Source organism: Sceloporus occidentalis, unplaced genomic scaffold (assembly GCF_023333645.1).
Source record: "Sceloporus occidentalis isolate IW3139 unplaced genomic scaffold, rSceOcc1.0.p SCAF_12, whole genome shotgun sequence".
Classification (NCBI taxonomy): Eukaryota; Metazoa; Chordata; class Lepidosauria; order Squamata; family Phrynosomatidae; genus Sceloporus; species Sceloporus occidentalis.
In genome coordinates, this window is record NW_028316992.1 from 15,986,842 (window position 1) to 16,006,963 (window position 20,122).

A 20,122-nucleotide genomic window follows, 5' to 3' on the forward strand; every position below is an offset into this window, starting at 1 on the left:
GGAAGAATATCAGAAGATACACCAGAGGAAATTATAGGCTCCCTCATAATCTTATAGATTATATAAATATTTGGAACCAAACCAACTATATCATGTCATAATCATATTTTGTGATTATCATCTATATAGTCTGAGCACTCAATAAGGCAGCATTTCAGATGGTCCACTCTTACGTTAGGCATCTTAATCCATCAACAGCACACTGTAACATACAGAAATAACTTTTAATTTTAAAACCTTGCATTCAAAATTGCTGTATCGGAGGCAAGAACCAAAATTAATTCTTCGAACAAAAATCTTTTTTCAAAGTATAAAACAAAATTGTAATAAACTACAATCTAACATAGGCTGTAGTGTTGAAATGCAACTGAACATTTTTACAATATCCAGCGTACTTCCAGTCCATAGGGATGAAGGGGATACTAAAAATAGGGCTACTTACCCATTGCATAGCATAGTTTTAGATAGGACACTGAATAAAAGCTTGCTTAGCAATTATGCCTTCTTTTAAAAGCTTTAAAACAGTTCCTCATAGAAGAGCTATGCTCTTCAAAGCAGGACTCAGACATATGAAATTGGCACCACTGAATGTGGGTGGCAATCATTTACTGTTATAAAATACAATTCTGCACTACCATACACCTGCATCACTGGAGGATGCAGATAACATTACAAACACTGCATTTGGAAAATGAATATGAAAATAGCCTGCTTTATTCCTGGTATCTAAAATATTGCTTGTTGTAACATTGACACTTAAACAAATCTTAATTTTTCTGTACATTTTTAAGTACTGCAAGGAATGGAATGAATGCTGCTGAAATATTACACAGTGCACAGTTTGTGTAGGACCAAGATACGGTTTATTTTAACTAAAATAGCATCACTAATGAAGTATAACAATTTCTCAGTCCTTTCTATTCCTTGCACTTAAAAATGCACAGGGCATCTACTGTGAAACACAGAAAAAAATAATTTAAAAAACTGATTTGAATTCATGTTACGTTTTTGGCCTCTCTGGAACAAAACTAAATAGCTATGCATTCACATAATCAAATTTATAAATGGTTGATTCTTCTCTGGGCAAAACACGTCCCTTAAATACAGTAATGTACTTGTATGCTTGTGCCATTCACACATGAAAGCTTCTTAGTTTGCTTTTCTGTGTCCAGTTGAAATTAGCACACTGCCAAAGTGGAGGGGAAAAACACTATTCAGAAGGACTGCAACCACATATATACTTAAAATCCTTATCCTCCCAGTCTTTCAAAATATGGCAGCAAATGGTGGTTCCAGTTTAAGAGTGTCCACTTTTGACATCGATGTTAGACTTCCAGATTCAAAGATTCTTCTTGGGGTTCAGATAAAAAGAAACTACTCTTGGGTTTTTATACTGCCTAACGAAAATGGGGGAAAAAGACAAAACATGGGTTGTAAGTATAAATATTGCAGTTCAAGCTGCCATTTCTTGTATGAGCATGAAAATGCTTTACCTTACACTCTCTTTCATCCTAATTAGCTTCCATAATGACCATGCTATTTTCTGTCACGTCTGTTTTCTCATGCTACCAGATCCCAAAACTTGGATGTATTCTTCCAGCTGATTGTCAGGATTCTTCTTTTGAGTCTGCTTATAATTTGGAAAACCGAAGGCACTGTATGAACCACAGTTAGAGTCACTGAGAATATCTACGTTTGAACTTTCTTGTTCGACTGTTGTCTGTGGTTGGCATATTAAAGCTTCTGCTTCTTTACCTTTTAGTGGAAAAGTCCGACGTTCCCAAAGTAGAGCCTGAAAGGGATAAAGAGGCAGAATTAGATGAAATTTGTCAATAAACTTTGTACTACTGCTTATACATGTTACCCTCATTTTTGAGGCCCTTAATGGTTTCTCCACACTTTCAAACAGTGGAATTGTTTTTCTTTTATTTCTTTTGCTTCCTTCCTTCCTTCCTTCCTTCCTTCCTTCCTTCCTTCCTTCCTTTTTTTAACTAAACATACACTTCTGTCAGACCTTTAGCCTTGGCCCAGGTGAAGCATTTTCTTCAAATAGGAAGTAAACTGAAAGTTGGTTTCCAGTTTACTTTGTGGTTTAAAAAGGCTTCCTGGGCCAAAAGCATGGCAAAATCCACCCCAAAGTTAAAAAATGAAAAGATGGGGGCATTCTTTGGGTGCAGCTCTCTAGGCTTCTGTGGGGGATAAAGTGTCCCGTCCCCCCAGCCCCTGGCAGTTCCCAACCATGCCTTACAATAACAGACTTTTTTACCTTTTACAAAGTCTTACAAACTTATTACCGATACTGCCTTGAGTCCTTGTCCTAGGAAAAATGCTGGGATATAAATAAAGATGATAAAAATAACAAAACATTTACATAAACCTCTATAAGGCTGCACATATGATCTCCTAGTTGTTTACCACAGCACAAGATAGACCAATGCTATATAGTATAGTGTGTTAGTGGCCTATACCAGATGAGTAAATTGTGCAGCCTTCCATATGTTGTTGAACTGCAACTTCCCAGAATGCTTGTCAACATAGTCGATGATGCAGAAGGTTGTTGTAGTCCAACAACCTCAGGAAGGCTGCATTCTTCCCACCTCTAGCCAATGCTATGCAATTTCCTGGTAATAACTAGTATACCACAGTTAATACATAGAGGAGCCAAATAAAAGTACTAGGAAAACAACACAATGTGCACCTCAAAAGTAAAAAACTTTGCACAAATTCTGGGTAAGAATGTTTAACAATATATTGATCAGAAGTAGTATTGGTCTCTCTACTAACATCAAGAGTATCCTTCAGCAACCCAAAATTCATCAATTATTCTAGTCTGCTTTCAAGCAATTTTAGCTTATGGCGACTCTAAGGCAAACCTATAATGGGAGTTTTCTGGGACTGAGAGAGTGTGACTTGCCCAAGGTCACCCAACAGGTTTCATGGCTGAGTGGGGAATCGGATCCTGATCTCCAGATTCCTAATCCTTTGCTCAAACTACTACACCACATTATTAGACCTAGCTGTTATTAAATATACAGTCACCTTGGCTTCTTGGCTTCTTTCTGAAGACTGTGGTGTTCCTGTGTAGAAAAAACTGGGCATTTCTGAAACAGTATCAGCAGAGTTTTCAGAAAAATCGTGTGTTAAGTTCACAAATTTTTCTTTTAGTGCTGGATCTTGTCCCTCAGAACTTCTACTACATGATCTATAATGAAATAAAATAAAGGTTCAGCTTCATGCAAAGAGAAATACTCATAAAAATAGGATCCTGCTATAGTTTAAGACGGATAGATTTTGTAAAAATACATTTTAAATTTTAATGTGTAATATTTTCAACTTTTTAAAAATGTAAAATTGTTTTTTTTAACTTTGTGTCTACATTTTAAATGCTTTGTATTGTTTTTAACTTGTACAGGGGGATCTTGGTATTAATGGGGAATCCCATTGCTGTTAGATTCTTTCTTCTCCCTTTCCTCCTTCTAATAGATGTTTATCAATATGTCATTGCACTCCCTCAAGTATCAGGATATGTGACTGCATCAAAGGAACTGTGGCATTGATTGTCAGTACAGCCAGGACCAAGATTATTGACAAGTGAGCAGCCAGTGGGGAAGTCTTGCACTTGGTCATAGTCTGCATACAAATCTGTGGCTTTGCATGACTCCTTTGTCATTGTATCTTCTTTTTCTTTCCTTTTTGGACCAACCATGTATGTGTGTCTTCAGTGTTGATGAGAAAAAGATGGAGAATGCTCTGGAGTTCTAGGAATCAGCTGCATATCAAAGCAACAGTGTCTCCACTGTTGGTATTGTAGATGTTGAAGGCACCACAACTTGTTCTGACAGAGTCCAAAAGCGAAGAGGATTCTGATTGAATTTTCTTGGTCCCTTCTGTCAATGCTGAGAGTTTCTTACATTGTTAGGCCATAATGAGGAGCACTGCTCTAACTGAAGTATTTAAAACTAACAGAACGTGTATACAGTGGCTTGCTCTGGATCAGTGATGGCAAACCTATGGCACGGGTGCCAGAGGTGGCACTCAGAGTCGCCTCTGTGGGCACGTGTGCTGTTGCCCCAGCACAGAGTTTGCCAGAGTTTGTTACTAGAAAGCCAGAGGGACACGGCACTTTGCAATAAATAAGTGGGTTTTGGGTTGCAGTTTGGGCACTTGGCCTCTAAAAAGTTCACCATCACTGCTCTAGATTGCCAGATCTGCCAAATTGATAGCACTTTTAAGCCTCAATGCACTTAGTCTAAGGCATACCAGTCAGACAGAAAGGACAAGTACCAGTTTGATGCTTTATACCAAGCCACAGAAGACACATCAAACATCATGTCAAAATGGTTATCTGCTTAGCACAATGAAAACACTTTTTTAAAGTGGTCTTCAAGACCATAGCCCCAACAGGGTCCAAATTGAGATCTTGGCAGATAAAAGCAATGCAATTAAACAACAAATAAACAAACATGAAAGCAAGAAAAACACAACAGTAGTATAAGACAATAAAAAGCAAACAGATCTAAAGATACACTATGGCAGACAGCAAGTGAGAAAATGACCAGAAACAGAACAATATATATTTCCCCAAAGCAGATGGAGCTACCACCAGAAACATTGTTTAGCTCTGGAAAGTTCCAAGGATGCTCTGTGTGGGGTCAGTGGGGCTCACATGTGAGTCACCGGAAACTACAACAAAGAACATGAGGATTATCTTTGTAGGGGAGAAAAATCCCAAGTAGCCTGAGACCACTAACACTGGAAAATATTAAGTCTTAGTCCCAACTTGCCTGTTCCTTTTGGGCCAATGGCACTGCTCCCAAAGAGACCACCGAGCTCTCTCTTTGTCTTCATATTTTGCATGTCGCGCAACATAGACGTCATCAGACAGATCTTCTGCCTGAATGTTAAAAGTGCTCAGACTGTAAGAGCAGTAAACCCCTTAGTCACTGTTTCTGAACATCCTAAAAATATACATGATGGTAATGCAGTTCAGTCATAATGAGAACAAACACAACCCCAGTCCTCTACTGTACAACCCTACAATTTGGATTTGTAAGATAAAGATTTTTAAGAACACATTAATATAGAAATGGTTCTTCAGAGAGGGTTTTTTTTAAATCGAGGATCATGCAGGCATCAAGCAAGTCCGAAGGCAAAAGTGGAGAGATAAATTAATTTGTTTCCCCACTCACTATTCATCCTCTCTTTGTCTCACACATACTCATTCTGACAAATAAACATAAACCACTCTCTCATGCCCTGTTCCTTTATTCTGCATTTATTCCCAGTGAACTTGCCAGTCAGCAAACTGTACTCTTGCTATCCACGCTTGTCTTACTACAACTACTTCCCCAACATCCTGGGTATGTCAAGAGCCAGTGGGCATGGCACCTGGAATTCCAAATGGCCATCCTTTGATGGAAGGCTTAGTGACTGCAACATCACACAGGTGCCTGACTGCTAATGCCAGAGAGGATGTCAGCTACGGAAGGCAAAACAAGGGGAGCACCTAGGGCAATGATTCCTGAGAGTGATTGAAAGATCCAGGGGGGCAGAGAGGGAAAAGGGGGCAGCAGGGTGATCTTCAGATAAAGTATTGGTGTGCAAGAAAAACAAGGACTAGTGGACTTTAGGCCCATGGTGAGGATGACAAAGCAGGGGAGAAGTAGTGGCAAAAAAAGAGCTCTCACATGTGGGCCCCTGCTAAGCTGTGAGTTTTGTTGGAATTTGCCTGGCAGGTTGGAACTGTGCTGCTGCGCCTGCTTTCTTTCATTAGACAAGCCAGGAGAAGGGGTAGCAGAAGAAACAATGTTGGGGGGCAACCTGAAGCTGTTGGGGAGATGTACATCTATTGGGGAGGAGCAGCCCGAGTCGATTCTTTGAAAGAGTCCTTTGCCTCTGAGATTAAGAGTCCTTCCTTGCAGGGGAGAAAAGTGGGAAGCTGGCTGCACCTCTCCATCCCAGTGAAGGACTGAGAGTCCTTTTTTGCTGGGAATAAGCTTCTCTCTCTGCACCTAATCACCTTGGGAGTCACAACTGAACAGCCTCCACCAGCCTTGGGTGGGAGGGAGGAGCTGGCCTGGGCCACGGCCACTGCTGTATTCACACATAATATGCTGAAGAAAAGGATGAGGCTGTGGTGAGCTTGGCATGGCTGCGGTAGATGCCGCTGGTAGGCTGTTGCACAAACAGTATCAAGAAATAGCCACGGGGGGGGGGGGGGGGTGTTAGGGTTGTAGTCCAAGAGGAAAGGAAGTGGTAGTCCAAAAATGTTTGGGGACCACTGATCTAGGGTGACACAAACACATCTGACTGCTGTTAAATTATTTTCTATGGCAGAACTCTGGCAGGGTAATCGTGGAGGACATAGAACAGGGCTGGTGAGGACAAAGGGTATGCAGCCTCTGAGAGTAACAAGGGGTGAAGGTTTCCTTTCTTGGCTTAAATTTTTGCTAAACAGGAAAGGAAAATATCCTGAAAATCATATCCTGGAAGTGAGCAAGTTATAAATCCTAAATCTTATACTAAAAAAGGAAGCAATACATGTTTCCAAAAAAAACCGTAATAAGAACAACATGGTATGTTATGCATTCTTTTACAATGTAGTAAAGAAGCCAGTATTCTAAACAGGAAGTAACATGAAATGCCCATATTATTACCACTTCCTTGAAAGTACAGACCACATTAAACACTATAATGGTCCAGTGTAAATATTAAATTATCCATAAACAATTTCTGTTTCGATATCCCTCCTTGAAAATTCACTGTGATACAGATGAATCTGTTTCTGCTGCATTTGTTACCACTGCTGAACAGACAAGAGAGGTTCATTTTAAAGGTGACTTATCTCTTCAGAAGCCAAGTGCCACAATAGAAGCAACTACTGTATACACACGTGAATTCATTCTGTCACATCCTATGTTCAACATTTTAATTACATTCACACAGTATACATTTAGAAAGCTCCTTTCAACAAAATATTCACTCAATGATGTATGCAACCTATCTTCTGTAGACAGAACATTTTAATGTTAACATGCACTGTTTTCTAAATCACAGGCTTTGTTCTATTTGCCATGTGGCAAGCACAGTGTCAAAGAACAGATACAATTTAGGAATGCTAATTTCTTGACAGACATGATTTTATAGCCACACAAAGTGGTTGATTGCCTGTATCTATTGCAGAATAACACAATGAAGTGCATATTAAGACTTGCAGGCTTTGTAGTGCATGTATGCACATTTGCCCGATATCAGTGAGGATTGAAACCTGGTTTACATTCAGTTGTCCCTACTCTTTCCATTTCCAGATTGTGAAATATGGCACTGTTATGATTTACAGAAGCCCTGTCAAGGCAGATGTCACTTGTTAGATTACTATCTGTCAGCTGAAACAGAAACATAATTATCCTTTAGCACAGGCATGGTGGATTTTGACAAATAGATGACAGCTTACTTGATTCTGACTGGTTTCTATCTCTAAAAGACAGAGGCAGAACATATGGTATTTCCAGATAACCTAGAAAACAGCCTAAGCAGTTGTTCTGCAAAGATATTTCAGTAACATCTCAATAGCCTGATGGTTTTCAAACAGACAGTCCTGTTAGTTTGTTTCAGCAGAAAATGAAAACAGGAGGTGAATGAAGGAATCAAGTAGCACCTTTGAGACTGGTTTATTTTAGCATAGCTTTCATGGATATAAATCCACTTGCATCTGAAGAAACAGAATGATATCCATGAAAGTGTGTGCTAAAATAAATAATTTAATCTCCGTGGTACTTAATTCCTCCATCACAACATCCCTGTTTTCCATTTAAGGGTCTAATACAGCAAGTGTACTTGAAAATGGCTTTTCAAAAGCAAGCTCTGTGGCACTGAATCAGGGTGTGCTCATGCACAAAATCTGAAAAGCCTGAAGGGGTACCCTAGGCAGAGAGCAATTTCAAATTCCAGTTGCAGACAATTTGCCTGCCAACAGAAGCCACAAAAAGGAAAAAAAATAAAGAGGTGTACACCCACTTTAGGCAATTAATCAGAATGAAAAGAAAAAGCAGTTATTTCAGTGCTATAGAAGTTAGAGAATCTAATGGTGAACAACTGCACAGGAGCCAGGGGCTAATTCCCCCTCCCCAGGGGCTGCACACAAACATGCACACACATGCCACACAACTGTCCCTCTCAAAATGGCAACCAAAAGTGGTTGAATTATTTCCTACTCTGTACTAAGGTGTGATGGGGACTTTCTCTGTGGTTTTGGGTGAAAACTTTTTTTAAAATGACATTTTTTAAAGGAGAGATGGGAGTTTTCAGGGACCACAAAAATGGGATCCAAAAGCTGCATGTACCCCATGGACCACATTTTGCCTACCCCATCCTGACAAGTCTATTCATACATACTAAGAGAGGGAAAAGCTTGCTATTTCTTCCTTTGCCCAAACTGAATCCCAAGTGAGAAAACTCTCTGAGTTTCCAAAGGGATAAAAAGACAGTAAGCGTCTTCTGGCAATTTCCCAGAAGTCAGGATAAGTAATGACACAAAATGAGAGATATGTTTTTTATAATCTAAACGTACAGAGAAGTGCACAGAATGCGGGGTAACCTTCTCATTTATGATGTACTTGAAAGAGAAGAAACAGCAGGAGAGACTCCTTCTTCCTAATATTGGTCACATTTTCCTCTACAGATAGCTGAAGGCATAAATTAGTCTCATCTGTATAGAGGTTTGGATGAAACAGTAAAATGCATTATTTTTACTTTCTTTCAAATGAAGTATAAGTGTCTCTTACGAGGCTGCTGGAAGTCCGTCCCAAATACAGTTGACTCAAGTGAGTAGATTTGTGTTAGTCTAGACAAAATTAATTACCTGATCCAAATTGCAGTAAGAACTCCAAAAATATTCTCTTCCGCATTCCCCCATCCAGAAACTGAATTATTTAGTGCTATTGCACTACAGAGGAGGAGAAAAAACATACCCATCTTTCTGCAGGCCCTTCATGATTTCTCAATGCTCCTCAGTAACATAAAAATTATGCTTACCGTATATTTTGTTCTCTCTAAATTACATTTGTTATCCAGATTAAAGCTAGTATTATTTTATTGCAATAAAAATTACTAAGAAACCAAATTTTCAGTTTTACGTGAACTACAAAGAACAACAACAACAACAACAACATTTATGTCATCATATGAATGAAAATACAGCTCACCTTTTCTTCATTTTCATGTAGACTTTTCAAAGGCTTCAGCATAACGGTTCTCCAACTGTTGACAAGAAAAGATTCCTCACTGCAGGATTATTTGAATATAACTCAGTTCTGTTACATTGTGAAAAGTTGTTTTGCATAGAAAACACTGCACACACATTCATTCAGTAAATTATAAATGGATTCTTCCACTTTTTAAAATGGTCACATGGTTTTTCTGTGCTCAGTGGTTTCACAGGTTAGAACACACTTAATAAATAAGCCAGTAGGCTTGTGTCCAAATTTATCCATGCTTTATTTAAGCAAACATTAAGAACCACCCACAACTGAATGACTGTAAGAGGACAATAGAACATTCTCCTCTTCAAAAAAGTCAATTATTTTTAGTTGGCTTTTTGCTTGTCTTATGTTCTTCCACCAGGGATCTCAATAACAAGTTCCCACATTCATGATTTTATCTGTTTGCATGTCTCAAGGTGCAGAATTATCAAACGGCTTGATAGACTAAATTGCAGACATTCAGTGTAACAATGATCTTTCTTTTATCAAATATCAAGATAGCACACTTAATTTTTAATTCAACACAAGGATCTTTAGGTTGGCTTGATTTATGAAGATTGTAATCTTAGCAAGCACTGGCTTTCAGTTTTAAAAATGGCTGCTTCTTTTGCATTTACTTCATTGTTCAAGTCAATCGGGTATATCACAAAAAGCGTGATCATGTTACACAATGAATTAGATTTGGTTATGTGGCAAGCAAGGATGAAGCTACACAGCTCTCTGTGAAATCTGGGTAGGATAGAAGCTCTATGCAGATATCTGCCTAGTTGCATTTTGGGCTAAACTAGGTGTGAGGATGGTGTGTGTGTGTGTGTGTGTGTGTACACAATCTTCAACCACCTCCCACCATCCCCGGCAGTGCTGCACATCCTGTATAGGGCTCTGGAATCCAATTTAGTTGATTGGGAACTGGCCCTTATCAGAATCCTGATCTTGGGAGCTCTGTAACTGTTTAGTTGGACACAGATCTATAAAGACCAGTGCACTCAAAGTTCTGTGTAATGCTGTTGGGCATGTGATGAGATTTGATTGCAGGTCTTAAGTACATCACATTAACACTGTACATGGGTAGCTAAATGCCTGTGAAAAACAACATCTGATAGATACAGCTATAGAAGTATGGATGGATTCCAACATGGAGCAGCTTCACTGCTGCAGAATAACTTGGTAAACCCAGAAGCACTACTCTTATTGCTAAGCAAAGATATAGCACTCTTCAAATCTGACAAATCCTGAAAACAATGGAAAATTTGTGCAAAATTATCTTTTCCCTCCCAGTTCTGTTCAGTTCTACTTTAATTTTGATAGTTACCATTGCAAAACATTTTAAAGCTATTTTGAGAAGGAACAGAAAACAAATGACATGTACCTTGGAGTAAGAATTTCTTTATACTGCAGTTTCTCCAACTTAGATGGTGCAACCAGTGACATAGGGATGACAATATTATCTATATCATAGGAGCTCTCACTTCTCAGTCTCCGTCTTGAATTAAGCTATTTAAAAATCATTTTATTATATATTTGTTGACATTAAATGTCTACAGCAGTCAATGAACTTCAATGCACAGACCTATACAGCATCTATAACAGCAACTATAGTACTCAAGATGAACAACACTGAATTGCTGTTTTTCTGAATCATTACCTCCTTTTAATCTGAAAACCTTTCTTCAATCTCTTTTCAACATAAATCCTAAACCAATGGTTTTCAAACTTGGGTCATCCATGTGTCCTAAACAACTTCCAGGATTCCTGACCATCAACCATGCTAGTTGAGACGTCAAGGAGATGAAATCCAAAATATCTGGAGGACCAGACTTTGAGAACCACTGTCCTAAACTACTTTGGCTTATGTATGAAAGATCAATACATGGGCATGGATTGTCCAGTGAAACACGGCAATAATAATTGCTCAAAGTAATAATTATTCAAACTCTATGCAGAGAGGGTTTTTTTCTCAGAATCACAGAGGTTGTTGTTCTACTACAGGCCAAGGGTCTCTATTCAATCCATTATGTGATTGTGCATCTTAACTTGGAAATGGCTTGGGAGGAAAGAAGTGACTCATTTTTGCCTTGCATCAGATAACACCACAATATAATAAAAAAGATAGGTTGGCACCTTAGTAAAGATATGCTTATGGTATGTTTAATAATATCAACTGACTGATAGCCCAAATCAGTCAGGTGTCTCATACAATGCAAAGAGGTGTCTTACAAGGAGGGATAATCACAAAACATACTGAAGTGAATTAATGGTATGATTACTGTAAGCAATATAGAGGAACAAATTGGCAAAAACACCTCTGAGTTTTCTTTGCCTAAAAGAACCCCATGAAATTAATTGTGTTCCCATAATTCAACAGGAGACTTGAAGGTGCGGATACACAAACACATAAATTGAAATAACAAAAGAAAACAAAAACCAGAATTGTCAGTTCTTGCTCTAAAATTTTTAAAAGCTGAATAGAGTTGCTCTGAAGGTTTATCCTTACAGAAAAATGTCTGTGTCATAAAATTTGAGATTCAATATGTACTTGTTTATGAAACATAAACATATATACTATGTTTGCCAGACTAAATTTCATTTTTGACTAGCTTTTTTGTAATAACTGAACAAAGAAAATCAGCCTTAAACTCTTAATTATTTGGAATAACAGCCCTTTAACAATAGTTAAAACATGACTTTAACTTCTATTGGAGTCAAGAAGATGGTGCTACTGAAGACTTGAGAACTCCATCTCAACCATGTACTATGGTTTTTGTGTAAACTGTGTCCACATTGGGGTACAGCTGGATGGCTTTCTCCTGACTGCCAGGATTAACTTATTGCTTTAATTGTTATACTACAGGCTGCTTTATGTGCTTTAGGTACTCAAATAGATCAATAGGCCTAGGTTGTAAATCTCTCTGTTAATTTGTTTTAGCATACCTGTGTTGAGGTAATGTGGTTTGATCTAGACATCATGTCACCAATGGTTGCTCCTGTGAAATTATTATGGGATTCCTGTTCTTCATGGTGAGAAGAAAATGCTTCAAATCTATTGTTACTTTGCCCTGCCATCAAAAGAAAAAAAAAGATTCCATTGTCTATTAATTAATAGGTAATGTAATTAATTCAGCATATATGCTTGAACACTGACTTTAGTAAATTCAATGCTGCAGGGAAAATTACAATAATTGGATTTGGAAGGTACAATCTTGAAACAACAATTATCAGGATTCTGCTCCAAAATCTTTACAGCAAGATGAATCCACAAACATTTGCACAGGTCTTCATGCCTTCAGAATTTATATCAGATACTCAAGAGCCCAACAAAATATTCTTTCCAGATAAGTTTTTTTTATTTTATTTTAAGCTTACAGACATCTCCTAGTGTTCCCAGCTCACTGCATAAATGCTGCAGAGGGTATGTTTCTGTAGTCATAATGGCTGGAAAGTACACATGCTGTCCTGAATACAGCTCACCAAGATGGGGGGGGGGGGGGGGGATTCAGTAGGATCCAAAGGAACTCAGATTGCATAAATGGTGTCAGACAACTGCTAACTTATCCATGGGAACATAAAATACAGAAAAGAGGTAAAAGGTGGGGGAACCAACTCATTTAATAGTAGCAAATCCCTGATTTGTGTTTAGTTGCTGCCAGATAGAAGTTGCAATGACAGCAATCAAGATAAATAATAATAATAATTTATTTATATCCCACCTCTCCATCAGAATTGAGGCGGAGTACAATATGCATGAAATTACAACAATATAAAATAAACCCATTGTTCCTCTCGCCAACAAAACAGTTAAAATTCCCTTATAACAATAAATAACATCCGATTATTACAGTAAAACAATCAAATCAATTAACTAACACAGAGAGATGGGTACATAAGAGCATTCTGTACGGGGACCAAGTCAGTGGGTGACCAAGTGAGTCATTCCAGGAAGGCCTGGCGGAAGAGATCCGTCTTGACAGCTTTTTAGAAGATGTCAAGATTGGTAATGTTTTGGATCTCTTCCGACAGGTCATTTCATAGTTTGGGAGTGACAGCTGAGAAGGTCCTCTGGGTAACTGATCCATCCTGGTATTTCTTAATGTTCTTAATGTGCAGGATGGGTTGTATGGAAGTAGGTGATCCTGCAAATGGTTGGACTCAGGCCATCAAGGGCTTTAACGTTCATTCATTACCAGTACTGTGCCCGAAAACTAATAGGCAGACAGTGTAGAGATTTCAGTATAGGTGTTATGTGGTCACTTCTAGCTGTCACGGAGACTAATTGGGCTGCCATATTTTGAACCAGTTGAAGTTTCCAGACTAGGTAAAAGGGTAGGCTAAGTAGAGTACATTACAGAAATCAAGTCATGAGGTTACCAGCGCATGTACTACAGTTGCCAGGTCGCCCAGTTCCAGGAAAGGACACAGCTGGCGCATCAGCAGGAGCTGCTAACAAGCATTCTTGACTGTTGCATTCATTTGATTTGACATCAGAAGCGACGAGTCTAGGAGCACTCCCAAGCTGCGAACACAGTCCTTTAAGTGGAGTGTGACCCTGTCCAGGACCGATTGACTTATCCCTATGCCTGGATCAATGACCCAGAGAATGATCAGTGCATGCAAGTGGGTCTTCTAACTCCCATGCATTACTAGTGGCTTCTCAAACATGTGACAAGATGTATCTATGGTGATTTATTATGTAGCACAGAAGGTTAAAATAAAAGCTCTACTATGCATCAGCATTTGAATTACACGTGGCAAATGACACTATAATTGACAATGAACTCCTGGGGAGCAAATGGCATGTGGACTGCAAGCATCATTTGTCATCAGTTACATACTGGAAAGGATGCAATTTCAAAAAGTGTTGGAAGAGATCATGCTTCCTAACTGGAATAAAAAGTGCTGTGTTTGTTTCTTTTAAATAAAACCTTACAGCCTGAATATTAGCCTGTCACGAACAATAAACTTTTATTTATGTGAATAACAATTTTTTCTATCATGACACATTTTTAACCAAACTTACCTGTCATTGTTTCACTCAAATGTCTTTTCTTCTTTCCTTCTGGAAGCTGTTCAGGTATTTCTGACAAAGCATGATGTTTGGAACTGGATTCATATCCACATTTCCACTGTCGATGAGGTGCTTTATACTGGTAATATTCTACAACATAATAAACATAATTGTACTATTTATCCTTCCTGTTTAAATTATAAAGGAAGTAACATATTCTAGCAATACACCTTTTGGAAACCTCAAACCAGCTAAAATAAAAAAAATACCAAGTGGACAGTGTATGGATTTCATCCATTTTTTTGTGATGATACAGACTTACCTGGGAGTAAGTCTTACTAAGCTCAGTGGGTCTTTCATGAGAGTAGATATGTATATAAATGTATTTATACATGGTACATTACATTCCCAACAGAGGTCACATGGATATATATTAAAAGGTAAATATACCCATATATACTCAACTATAGGATCTCATGTATAAGTCGAGGACAGGTTTTGGGGCCAAAATTATAGATTTTGATATGACCCATAGATAAGTCGAGGGTAAAACCTAGGGACATGTAACAAAAGATCTAAAGGATGAAGCAAAGGAAAGCAATGCCAAAGGAATTACAAAAGACTTATACAAGAGTATAAAATTAGCATATTGTTTAAACATACATTTTACTATGAAATTAGCTGGCTTTGACAACCCTTCAAAATGAAGTTATCCTAATTAAAAAAAAGTAGTGATTATTTAAGTGGGTAAAAGTTGTAGGGTTGAATTTTTTCCTTCCTTTTTGGTCCTAATTCATGTTGTTGTTTTTGCATTTTAAAGCATGTCTATAGTTAACCTCTTTTCAAAATAAAATCTCTATGATGACCATTCTCAACAAACCATGAATAAATTAAAAATATCTGGATAACATACCATTGGAAGGAGACGTTTTAAACTCTAAACCAAGGGCAGATGTTTCAAAGGGATCACCTTTGATCTCATACTTCTTGAGCAATCTCCTAAAATGTACATGAAGAGGGCTATCTGAAAAATAGGGATGGGTAGTATGCAAATAAATAACTATATTTAATAATAGAGTCTCCCTTTTCTATATATTTTATTATAGTTTACATATACATTGTATATATGTCACTGCCATGCACACATGCTTATTTCCCACCATAAATTCAAAGAGTCTGACCCATTCTCCAGTGTGAGTTATCTGCAGTTTTGTGGAGAAAACCTCACTGGGAGCTGAACAATGATGTCAGTGATATATACAGAATTATATTTTCCCAGTCATTCTAACCATAGGAATAACAGCACCTGTAGCAGTGCACAGTTTAGTCTGTTGTGACTGTTTACCCCAAATGAAGCTTTGCTCTTCTCTTTAATATGCTTCATCCTCTTCTGTGTTGCCAATAATAAAAAAAGGCTGTGTCCATTTTAATTAAATTTTCCTAGCCAATTTTACATCATTACATCACTGAAACAATCCTTGCCACCTCTACCAAAGGGATCTTGTAATACCTTAGAGACTGAGGGGGTGAGGCAGATGACAGGAAAGGAGTGGGCTGGGACCACAGCAACTGCATGGCTTGCTCTCATATTAGGCTGCCACTACAGGTTCCAAACCGCACCACCCAGGAGCCAGACTAAAATGGCCTTTTTGATCCAGTCCTTTGGACTGGAGAGTGTCATCGGAGCAGCTTCCAGTCACTTTGGGGGCATCCACTGTCTAAATGCCAAGCCTCTAAAGTGGCCAGAAGCTGCTTCTTTTGGCACATGTGTTTTGGGCCTGGCAGAAAGAAGTTGCAGTAAAGCTTAGTCAATTTCTGCAAATTCACCGAGTGAACTAGTTTCTAGGAACAGACCTTTATAAGCAAGCTGTATGAATAGCCACAGAAATGCAAAATATGGGTATGGTGATAACGTGATAAGTTTAGTTTTAACTATGATTGTTGAGGGACAAAGGCAGATGTTGCCTAATGCCAGGGTGATTGGATAACCATATAAATGGTGGAGGTAGTTTTGGAATGAAGTGCTGGCTGAGAACCAGAAAGGAGATGTGACAATCTGATATTTATGTCACAATAATTGGGGGGGGGGGGGGGTGGAGGGAAACTGTTCCACTGCATATATAATTGCAAAGACACTTTACCTGAAGGAAATGATAAGACAGGATGGAATGAAGCATCCAGTTCTAACAGTAATTGTTTTTGTGTCCTGGATTTCATGCTCAACTCATAACTATTCCATGTGGAGGCTGGAAGCACCTCTTCCGTGTTAAACAATCTGTCGTCCAACTGCACATTCTGTAAAAGAGCACAGGAAAATGATAAGTTTATTCACATTCTACAAAACATTAGCTAACAAAGTGAAGCTTAATCCAGACAAGATAACAGGACTTTATATAAATATAATGGTACTTTTGGACAGTTGCACTCCCCTTGAAAAATCAAGTTAATAGCTTCGATGGGCCAGCTTTTCTTCTGGACAGTGAACATCTATGGCTAGAAGCTTGTCTGCACAGCTTTAACTGTCTCCTCTGTTTTCCTAGAAAAGTATACCCATTTCTGGGTATGAAGGATCTTACCTCAGATACACATGCCTTAGTTACATCTAAATTGGATAACTCTTAACACAGATGATATAGAATTGCCTTTGAAAGTTGGAAGTTTCAGCTAATGCAGAATGGAGTGAGCATGGAGAGCTCTGACCAAAGTCCATTTTCTAAAACATGGCATGAATGTATGATACCAATACAGTCTGTTCCAAAGCAGTTCAAGGCTGCTGGCTATCAGCTCTGAAGGCCTGTGCTGGTCAAGAATACTTACAAAACCACATCTTTCTTTATGAATCTGCTGAGATAACTAGGAGAGGCCTTTGATCACATCCAGGGTGGTGACATTAGAGATGGTCTTCTTCACAGTAATACCCTGTTTATAGAACTCACTGCTCCAAATAATCCACTTAGCTCCTATCTTGATGGTGTTTCAATAATATTTGAAGACGTTTTTATTCCAGCAAGCTTACATCTCAACTGATGCATGATTTGTTTCTGCCCTTTAGCTTCTTCCTGTTTTTAAATTCTGTTTAATCCATACATGGCTTATCATCCATTCTCCAATTCTAATCATACTATAGCAATATTGTTTTTACTCAATTTACTTATTTAGTTGTATGTCAGCAGCTCATGTGTGCTGGAAAACAGGGCATAAAATGTTTACAATAAAGTAACAGACAATAAATAAATAAAACTAGATCAGAAAAGGTCTTTGTGTTTGTTCGGGGAGGGGGGGATATGGTCATTTGGTCAAGGGAACAAGACTGATCCCAGCACGTGAATTTTCAATCCTTTAGCCTGAGGTCTAAAATATTATTTCTATAGCACCTGTTATACTAATACCTCTGGTTAGTAGGCAAGCTGGATACAATACCACTCTACTGCTCTTGTTCCCCAGCAACAGTAGTAGAATACTGCCTCTGACCACATGACCTCTCACAGATTTATCCTTCATGATATTGACCCCTTTCAAACCTATCTGAGCTTCACCTGGACTGTGGAAGAGGCTCTCCAATTTTCTTGTAGAATGAATGGTGGTTTTGATTTTAGGTGACTAGAAAAACTATGGTGCAAAAGAAAAGGAGAAAAGACATGGTTGGATAGATGGAAATTGTGGCCTTTGGTGGTAGTAATGCATCAGCATTAACTATCCCCTTAAAAACTATATTTACAGATTGGAATGGGTAGGGTAAAGCTAAATAAATATTGTAATCTGTATTGAGGCTGTGAAATAGATGAGAAATTTGCTGGAAATAGAAAAAGTAGGGTACTCAACAATGGCTCCTTTTAATCCTGGAGAGAAGTGACCACTGGAGTCTCACAGGGTTCTGTCCTGGGCCCAATGCTATTCAACATCTTTATCAATGACCTGGATGACAGAATTGGGGGCATACTCATCAAATTTGCAGATGACACCAAATTAGGAGGAGTAGCTAATACCCCTGAGGACAGGACCAAAATTCAAAATGACCTGAATAGACTAGAAAGCTGGGCCAAAGCTAACAAAATGAAATTCAACACGGAGAAATGTAAGGTACTGCACTTAGGGCAGAAAATTGAAATGCACAGATACAGGATGGGGGACACCTGGCTGAATGAAACTACATGTGAAAGGGATCTGGGAGTCCAAGCAGACCACGTTGAACATGAGTCAACAGTGCGATGCGGCAGCTAAAAAAGTCAATGCAATTTTAGGCTGCATCAATAAAAGTATAGTGTTTAGATCAAGGGAGTAATAGTCCCACTCTATTCTGCTCTGGTCAGGCCCCACCTGGGCACCACAATTGTAAAAGGATGTGGAGAAACTGGAGCGTTTCCAAAGGAGAGCGACTAAAATGGAGAAGGGTCTGGAAACCATGCCCTATGAGGAACGACTTAGGGAGCTGGGGATGTTCAGCCTGGAGAAGAGAAGGTTAAGAGGTGATATGATAGCCCTGTTTAAATATTTGAAGGGATGTCATATTGAGGAGAGAGCAAGCTTGTTTTCTGCTGCTCCAGAGACAAGGACCCGGAACAATGGATGCAAGCTACAGCAAAAGAGATTCCACCTCAACATTAGAAAGAACTTCCTGACAGTAAGGGCTGTTCAACAGTGGAACAAATTCCCTCGGAGTGTAGTGGAGTCTCCCTTCTTGGAGGTCTTTAAAAAGAGGCTGGATGGCCATCTGTCAGGAATGCTTTGATTTGGATTTCCTGCATGGCAGAATGAGGTTGGACTGGATGACCTTTGCGGTCTCTTCCAACTCTATGATTCTATGAAAAGTAAAAAATATTGTGGTGCTGTTGTGTGTCTTCAAGTAATTTTCGACTTATGGCAACCCTACGGGGGACCTGTCATGGGGTTTTCTTGGCAAGATTTGTTCAATGGGTTTTGTCTTTGCCTTCCTCTGAGGCTGAGAATGCTCAAGGTCACTCAGTGGGCTTCCATGACCAAGTGTGGATTCGAATCCTGGTTTTCAGGATCCTAGTCCAATGCACAAACGACTACACCACACTGGATCTATATAATATTTACAAAATCTAAATTTGAATCTTCTTTATTAATAATATCTCATTCTCTAATTATTTATGATAAATTACCAATTTAAGCCTTATTAAAGATTGAAATAAAAAATAATATGTTTCTTACTACTTGAAGAAGACATTCATTTTAAAAAACACAGATGAACAAAGCAATACAGTTAGGCTTTTCATCAATGGAAATTTCATATTTTTAATATGAATTTTCATTTTCATTCAAAACATCTAGTGCCTTTTAATTTTTTTTAAAAAAAAAAGTATTGGGGAAATAATCAATAGTCTGGTATCCTGGGATGGGAATCAACTTGAAGTCAAGAGAGCAGAAAATAGAACGTGGGAAGAGAAAAGAAAAAAACTATTTATACACACACAAAAAAGCCTTTCTTAGAGAACTGGGCCAAGCCTTTATTACTGATAAACCTCCTCTTATGAATCAAACAGCTGGTTAAAACAACTATCTCCAAAGAATTCTGCAATATGGGGATTTATTCCTGTAATGTGTCCTCTGTTTAAATTTGTTTTTATTAGAGAACATACAGCTGCCTTGAAAGACCACAAATCCCTCTCACTGTAAACAATTTAATGTTAATCCAAAAGCATGGCTACTTCAAGCATTTTTAAAGCTCACTACTTTGTCAAAAGTAAGAGACATCCTAGAAGCAAGTTGATTTATGAAATATTTGACATTTTCAGAAATTCTCACAGAGGTAAAATAAGATGTTTCATTAAAAGGTTTACTTGAACTAAAACACTTCAGCGTGAAATATAAGAGCATTCCTTACCATCTGATTCTT

At 38.4% G+C, this 20,122-nt stretch overlaps 1 protein-coding gene across 7 annotated transcripts in view; it reads right to left on the reverse strand.

Moving 5' to 3' along the window:
• Positions 1-210: 210 nt before the first annotated feature.
• Positions 211-20,122, reverse strand: part of KANSL1L (KAT8 regulatory NSL complex subunit 1 like) — a 61,768-nt gene continuing 41,856 nt past the window's right edge. For 3 of the 7 annotated variants that reach the window (XM_089477669.1, XM_089477671.1, XM_089477670.1), the window contains exons 7-15: positions 16,404-16,557; positions 15,176-15,286; positions 14,275-14,412; positions 12,192-12,316; positions 10,630-10,754; positions 9,204-9,258; positions 4,785-4,894; positions 3,040-3,202; positions 211-1,792 (exon numbers count right to left, since the gene is read on the reverse strand). In XM_089477669.1, coding sequence (XP_089333795.1) covers positions 1,547-1,792; positions 3,040-3,202; positions 4,785-4,894; positions 9,204-9,258; positions 10,630-10,754; positions 12,192-12,316; positions 14,275-14,412; positions 15,176-15,286; positions 16,404-16,557 — 1,227 coding nt within the window. In that variant the 3' untranslated portion in view covers positions 211-1,546. The remainder of the gene's footprint in view (positions 1,793-3,039; positions 3,203-4,784; positions 4,895-9,203; positions 9,259-10,629; positions 10,755-12,191; positions 12,317-14,274; positions 14,413-15,175; positions 15,287-16,403; positions 16,558-20,122) is intronic. The other 4 variants (XR_016271770.1, XR_016271769.1, XM_089477673.1 and 1 more) reach the window with 4 other exon arrangements.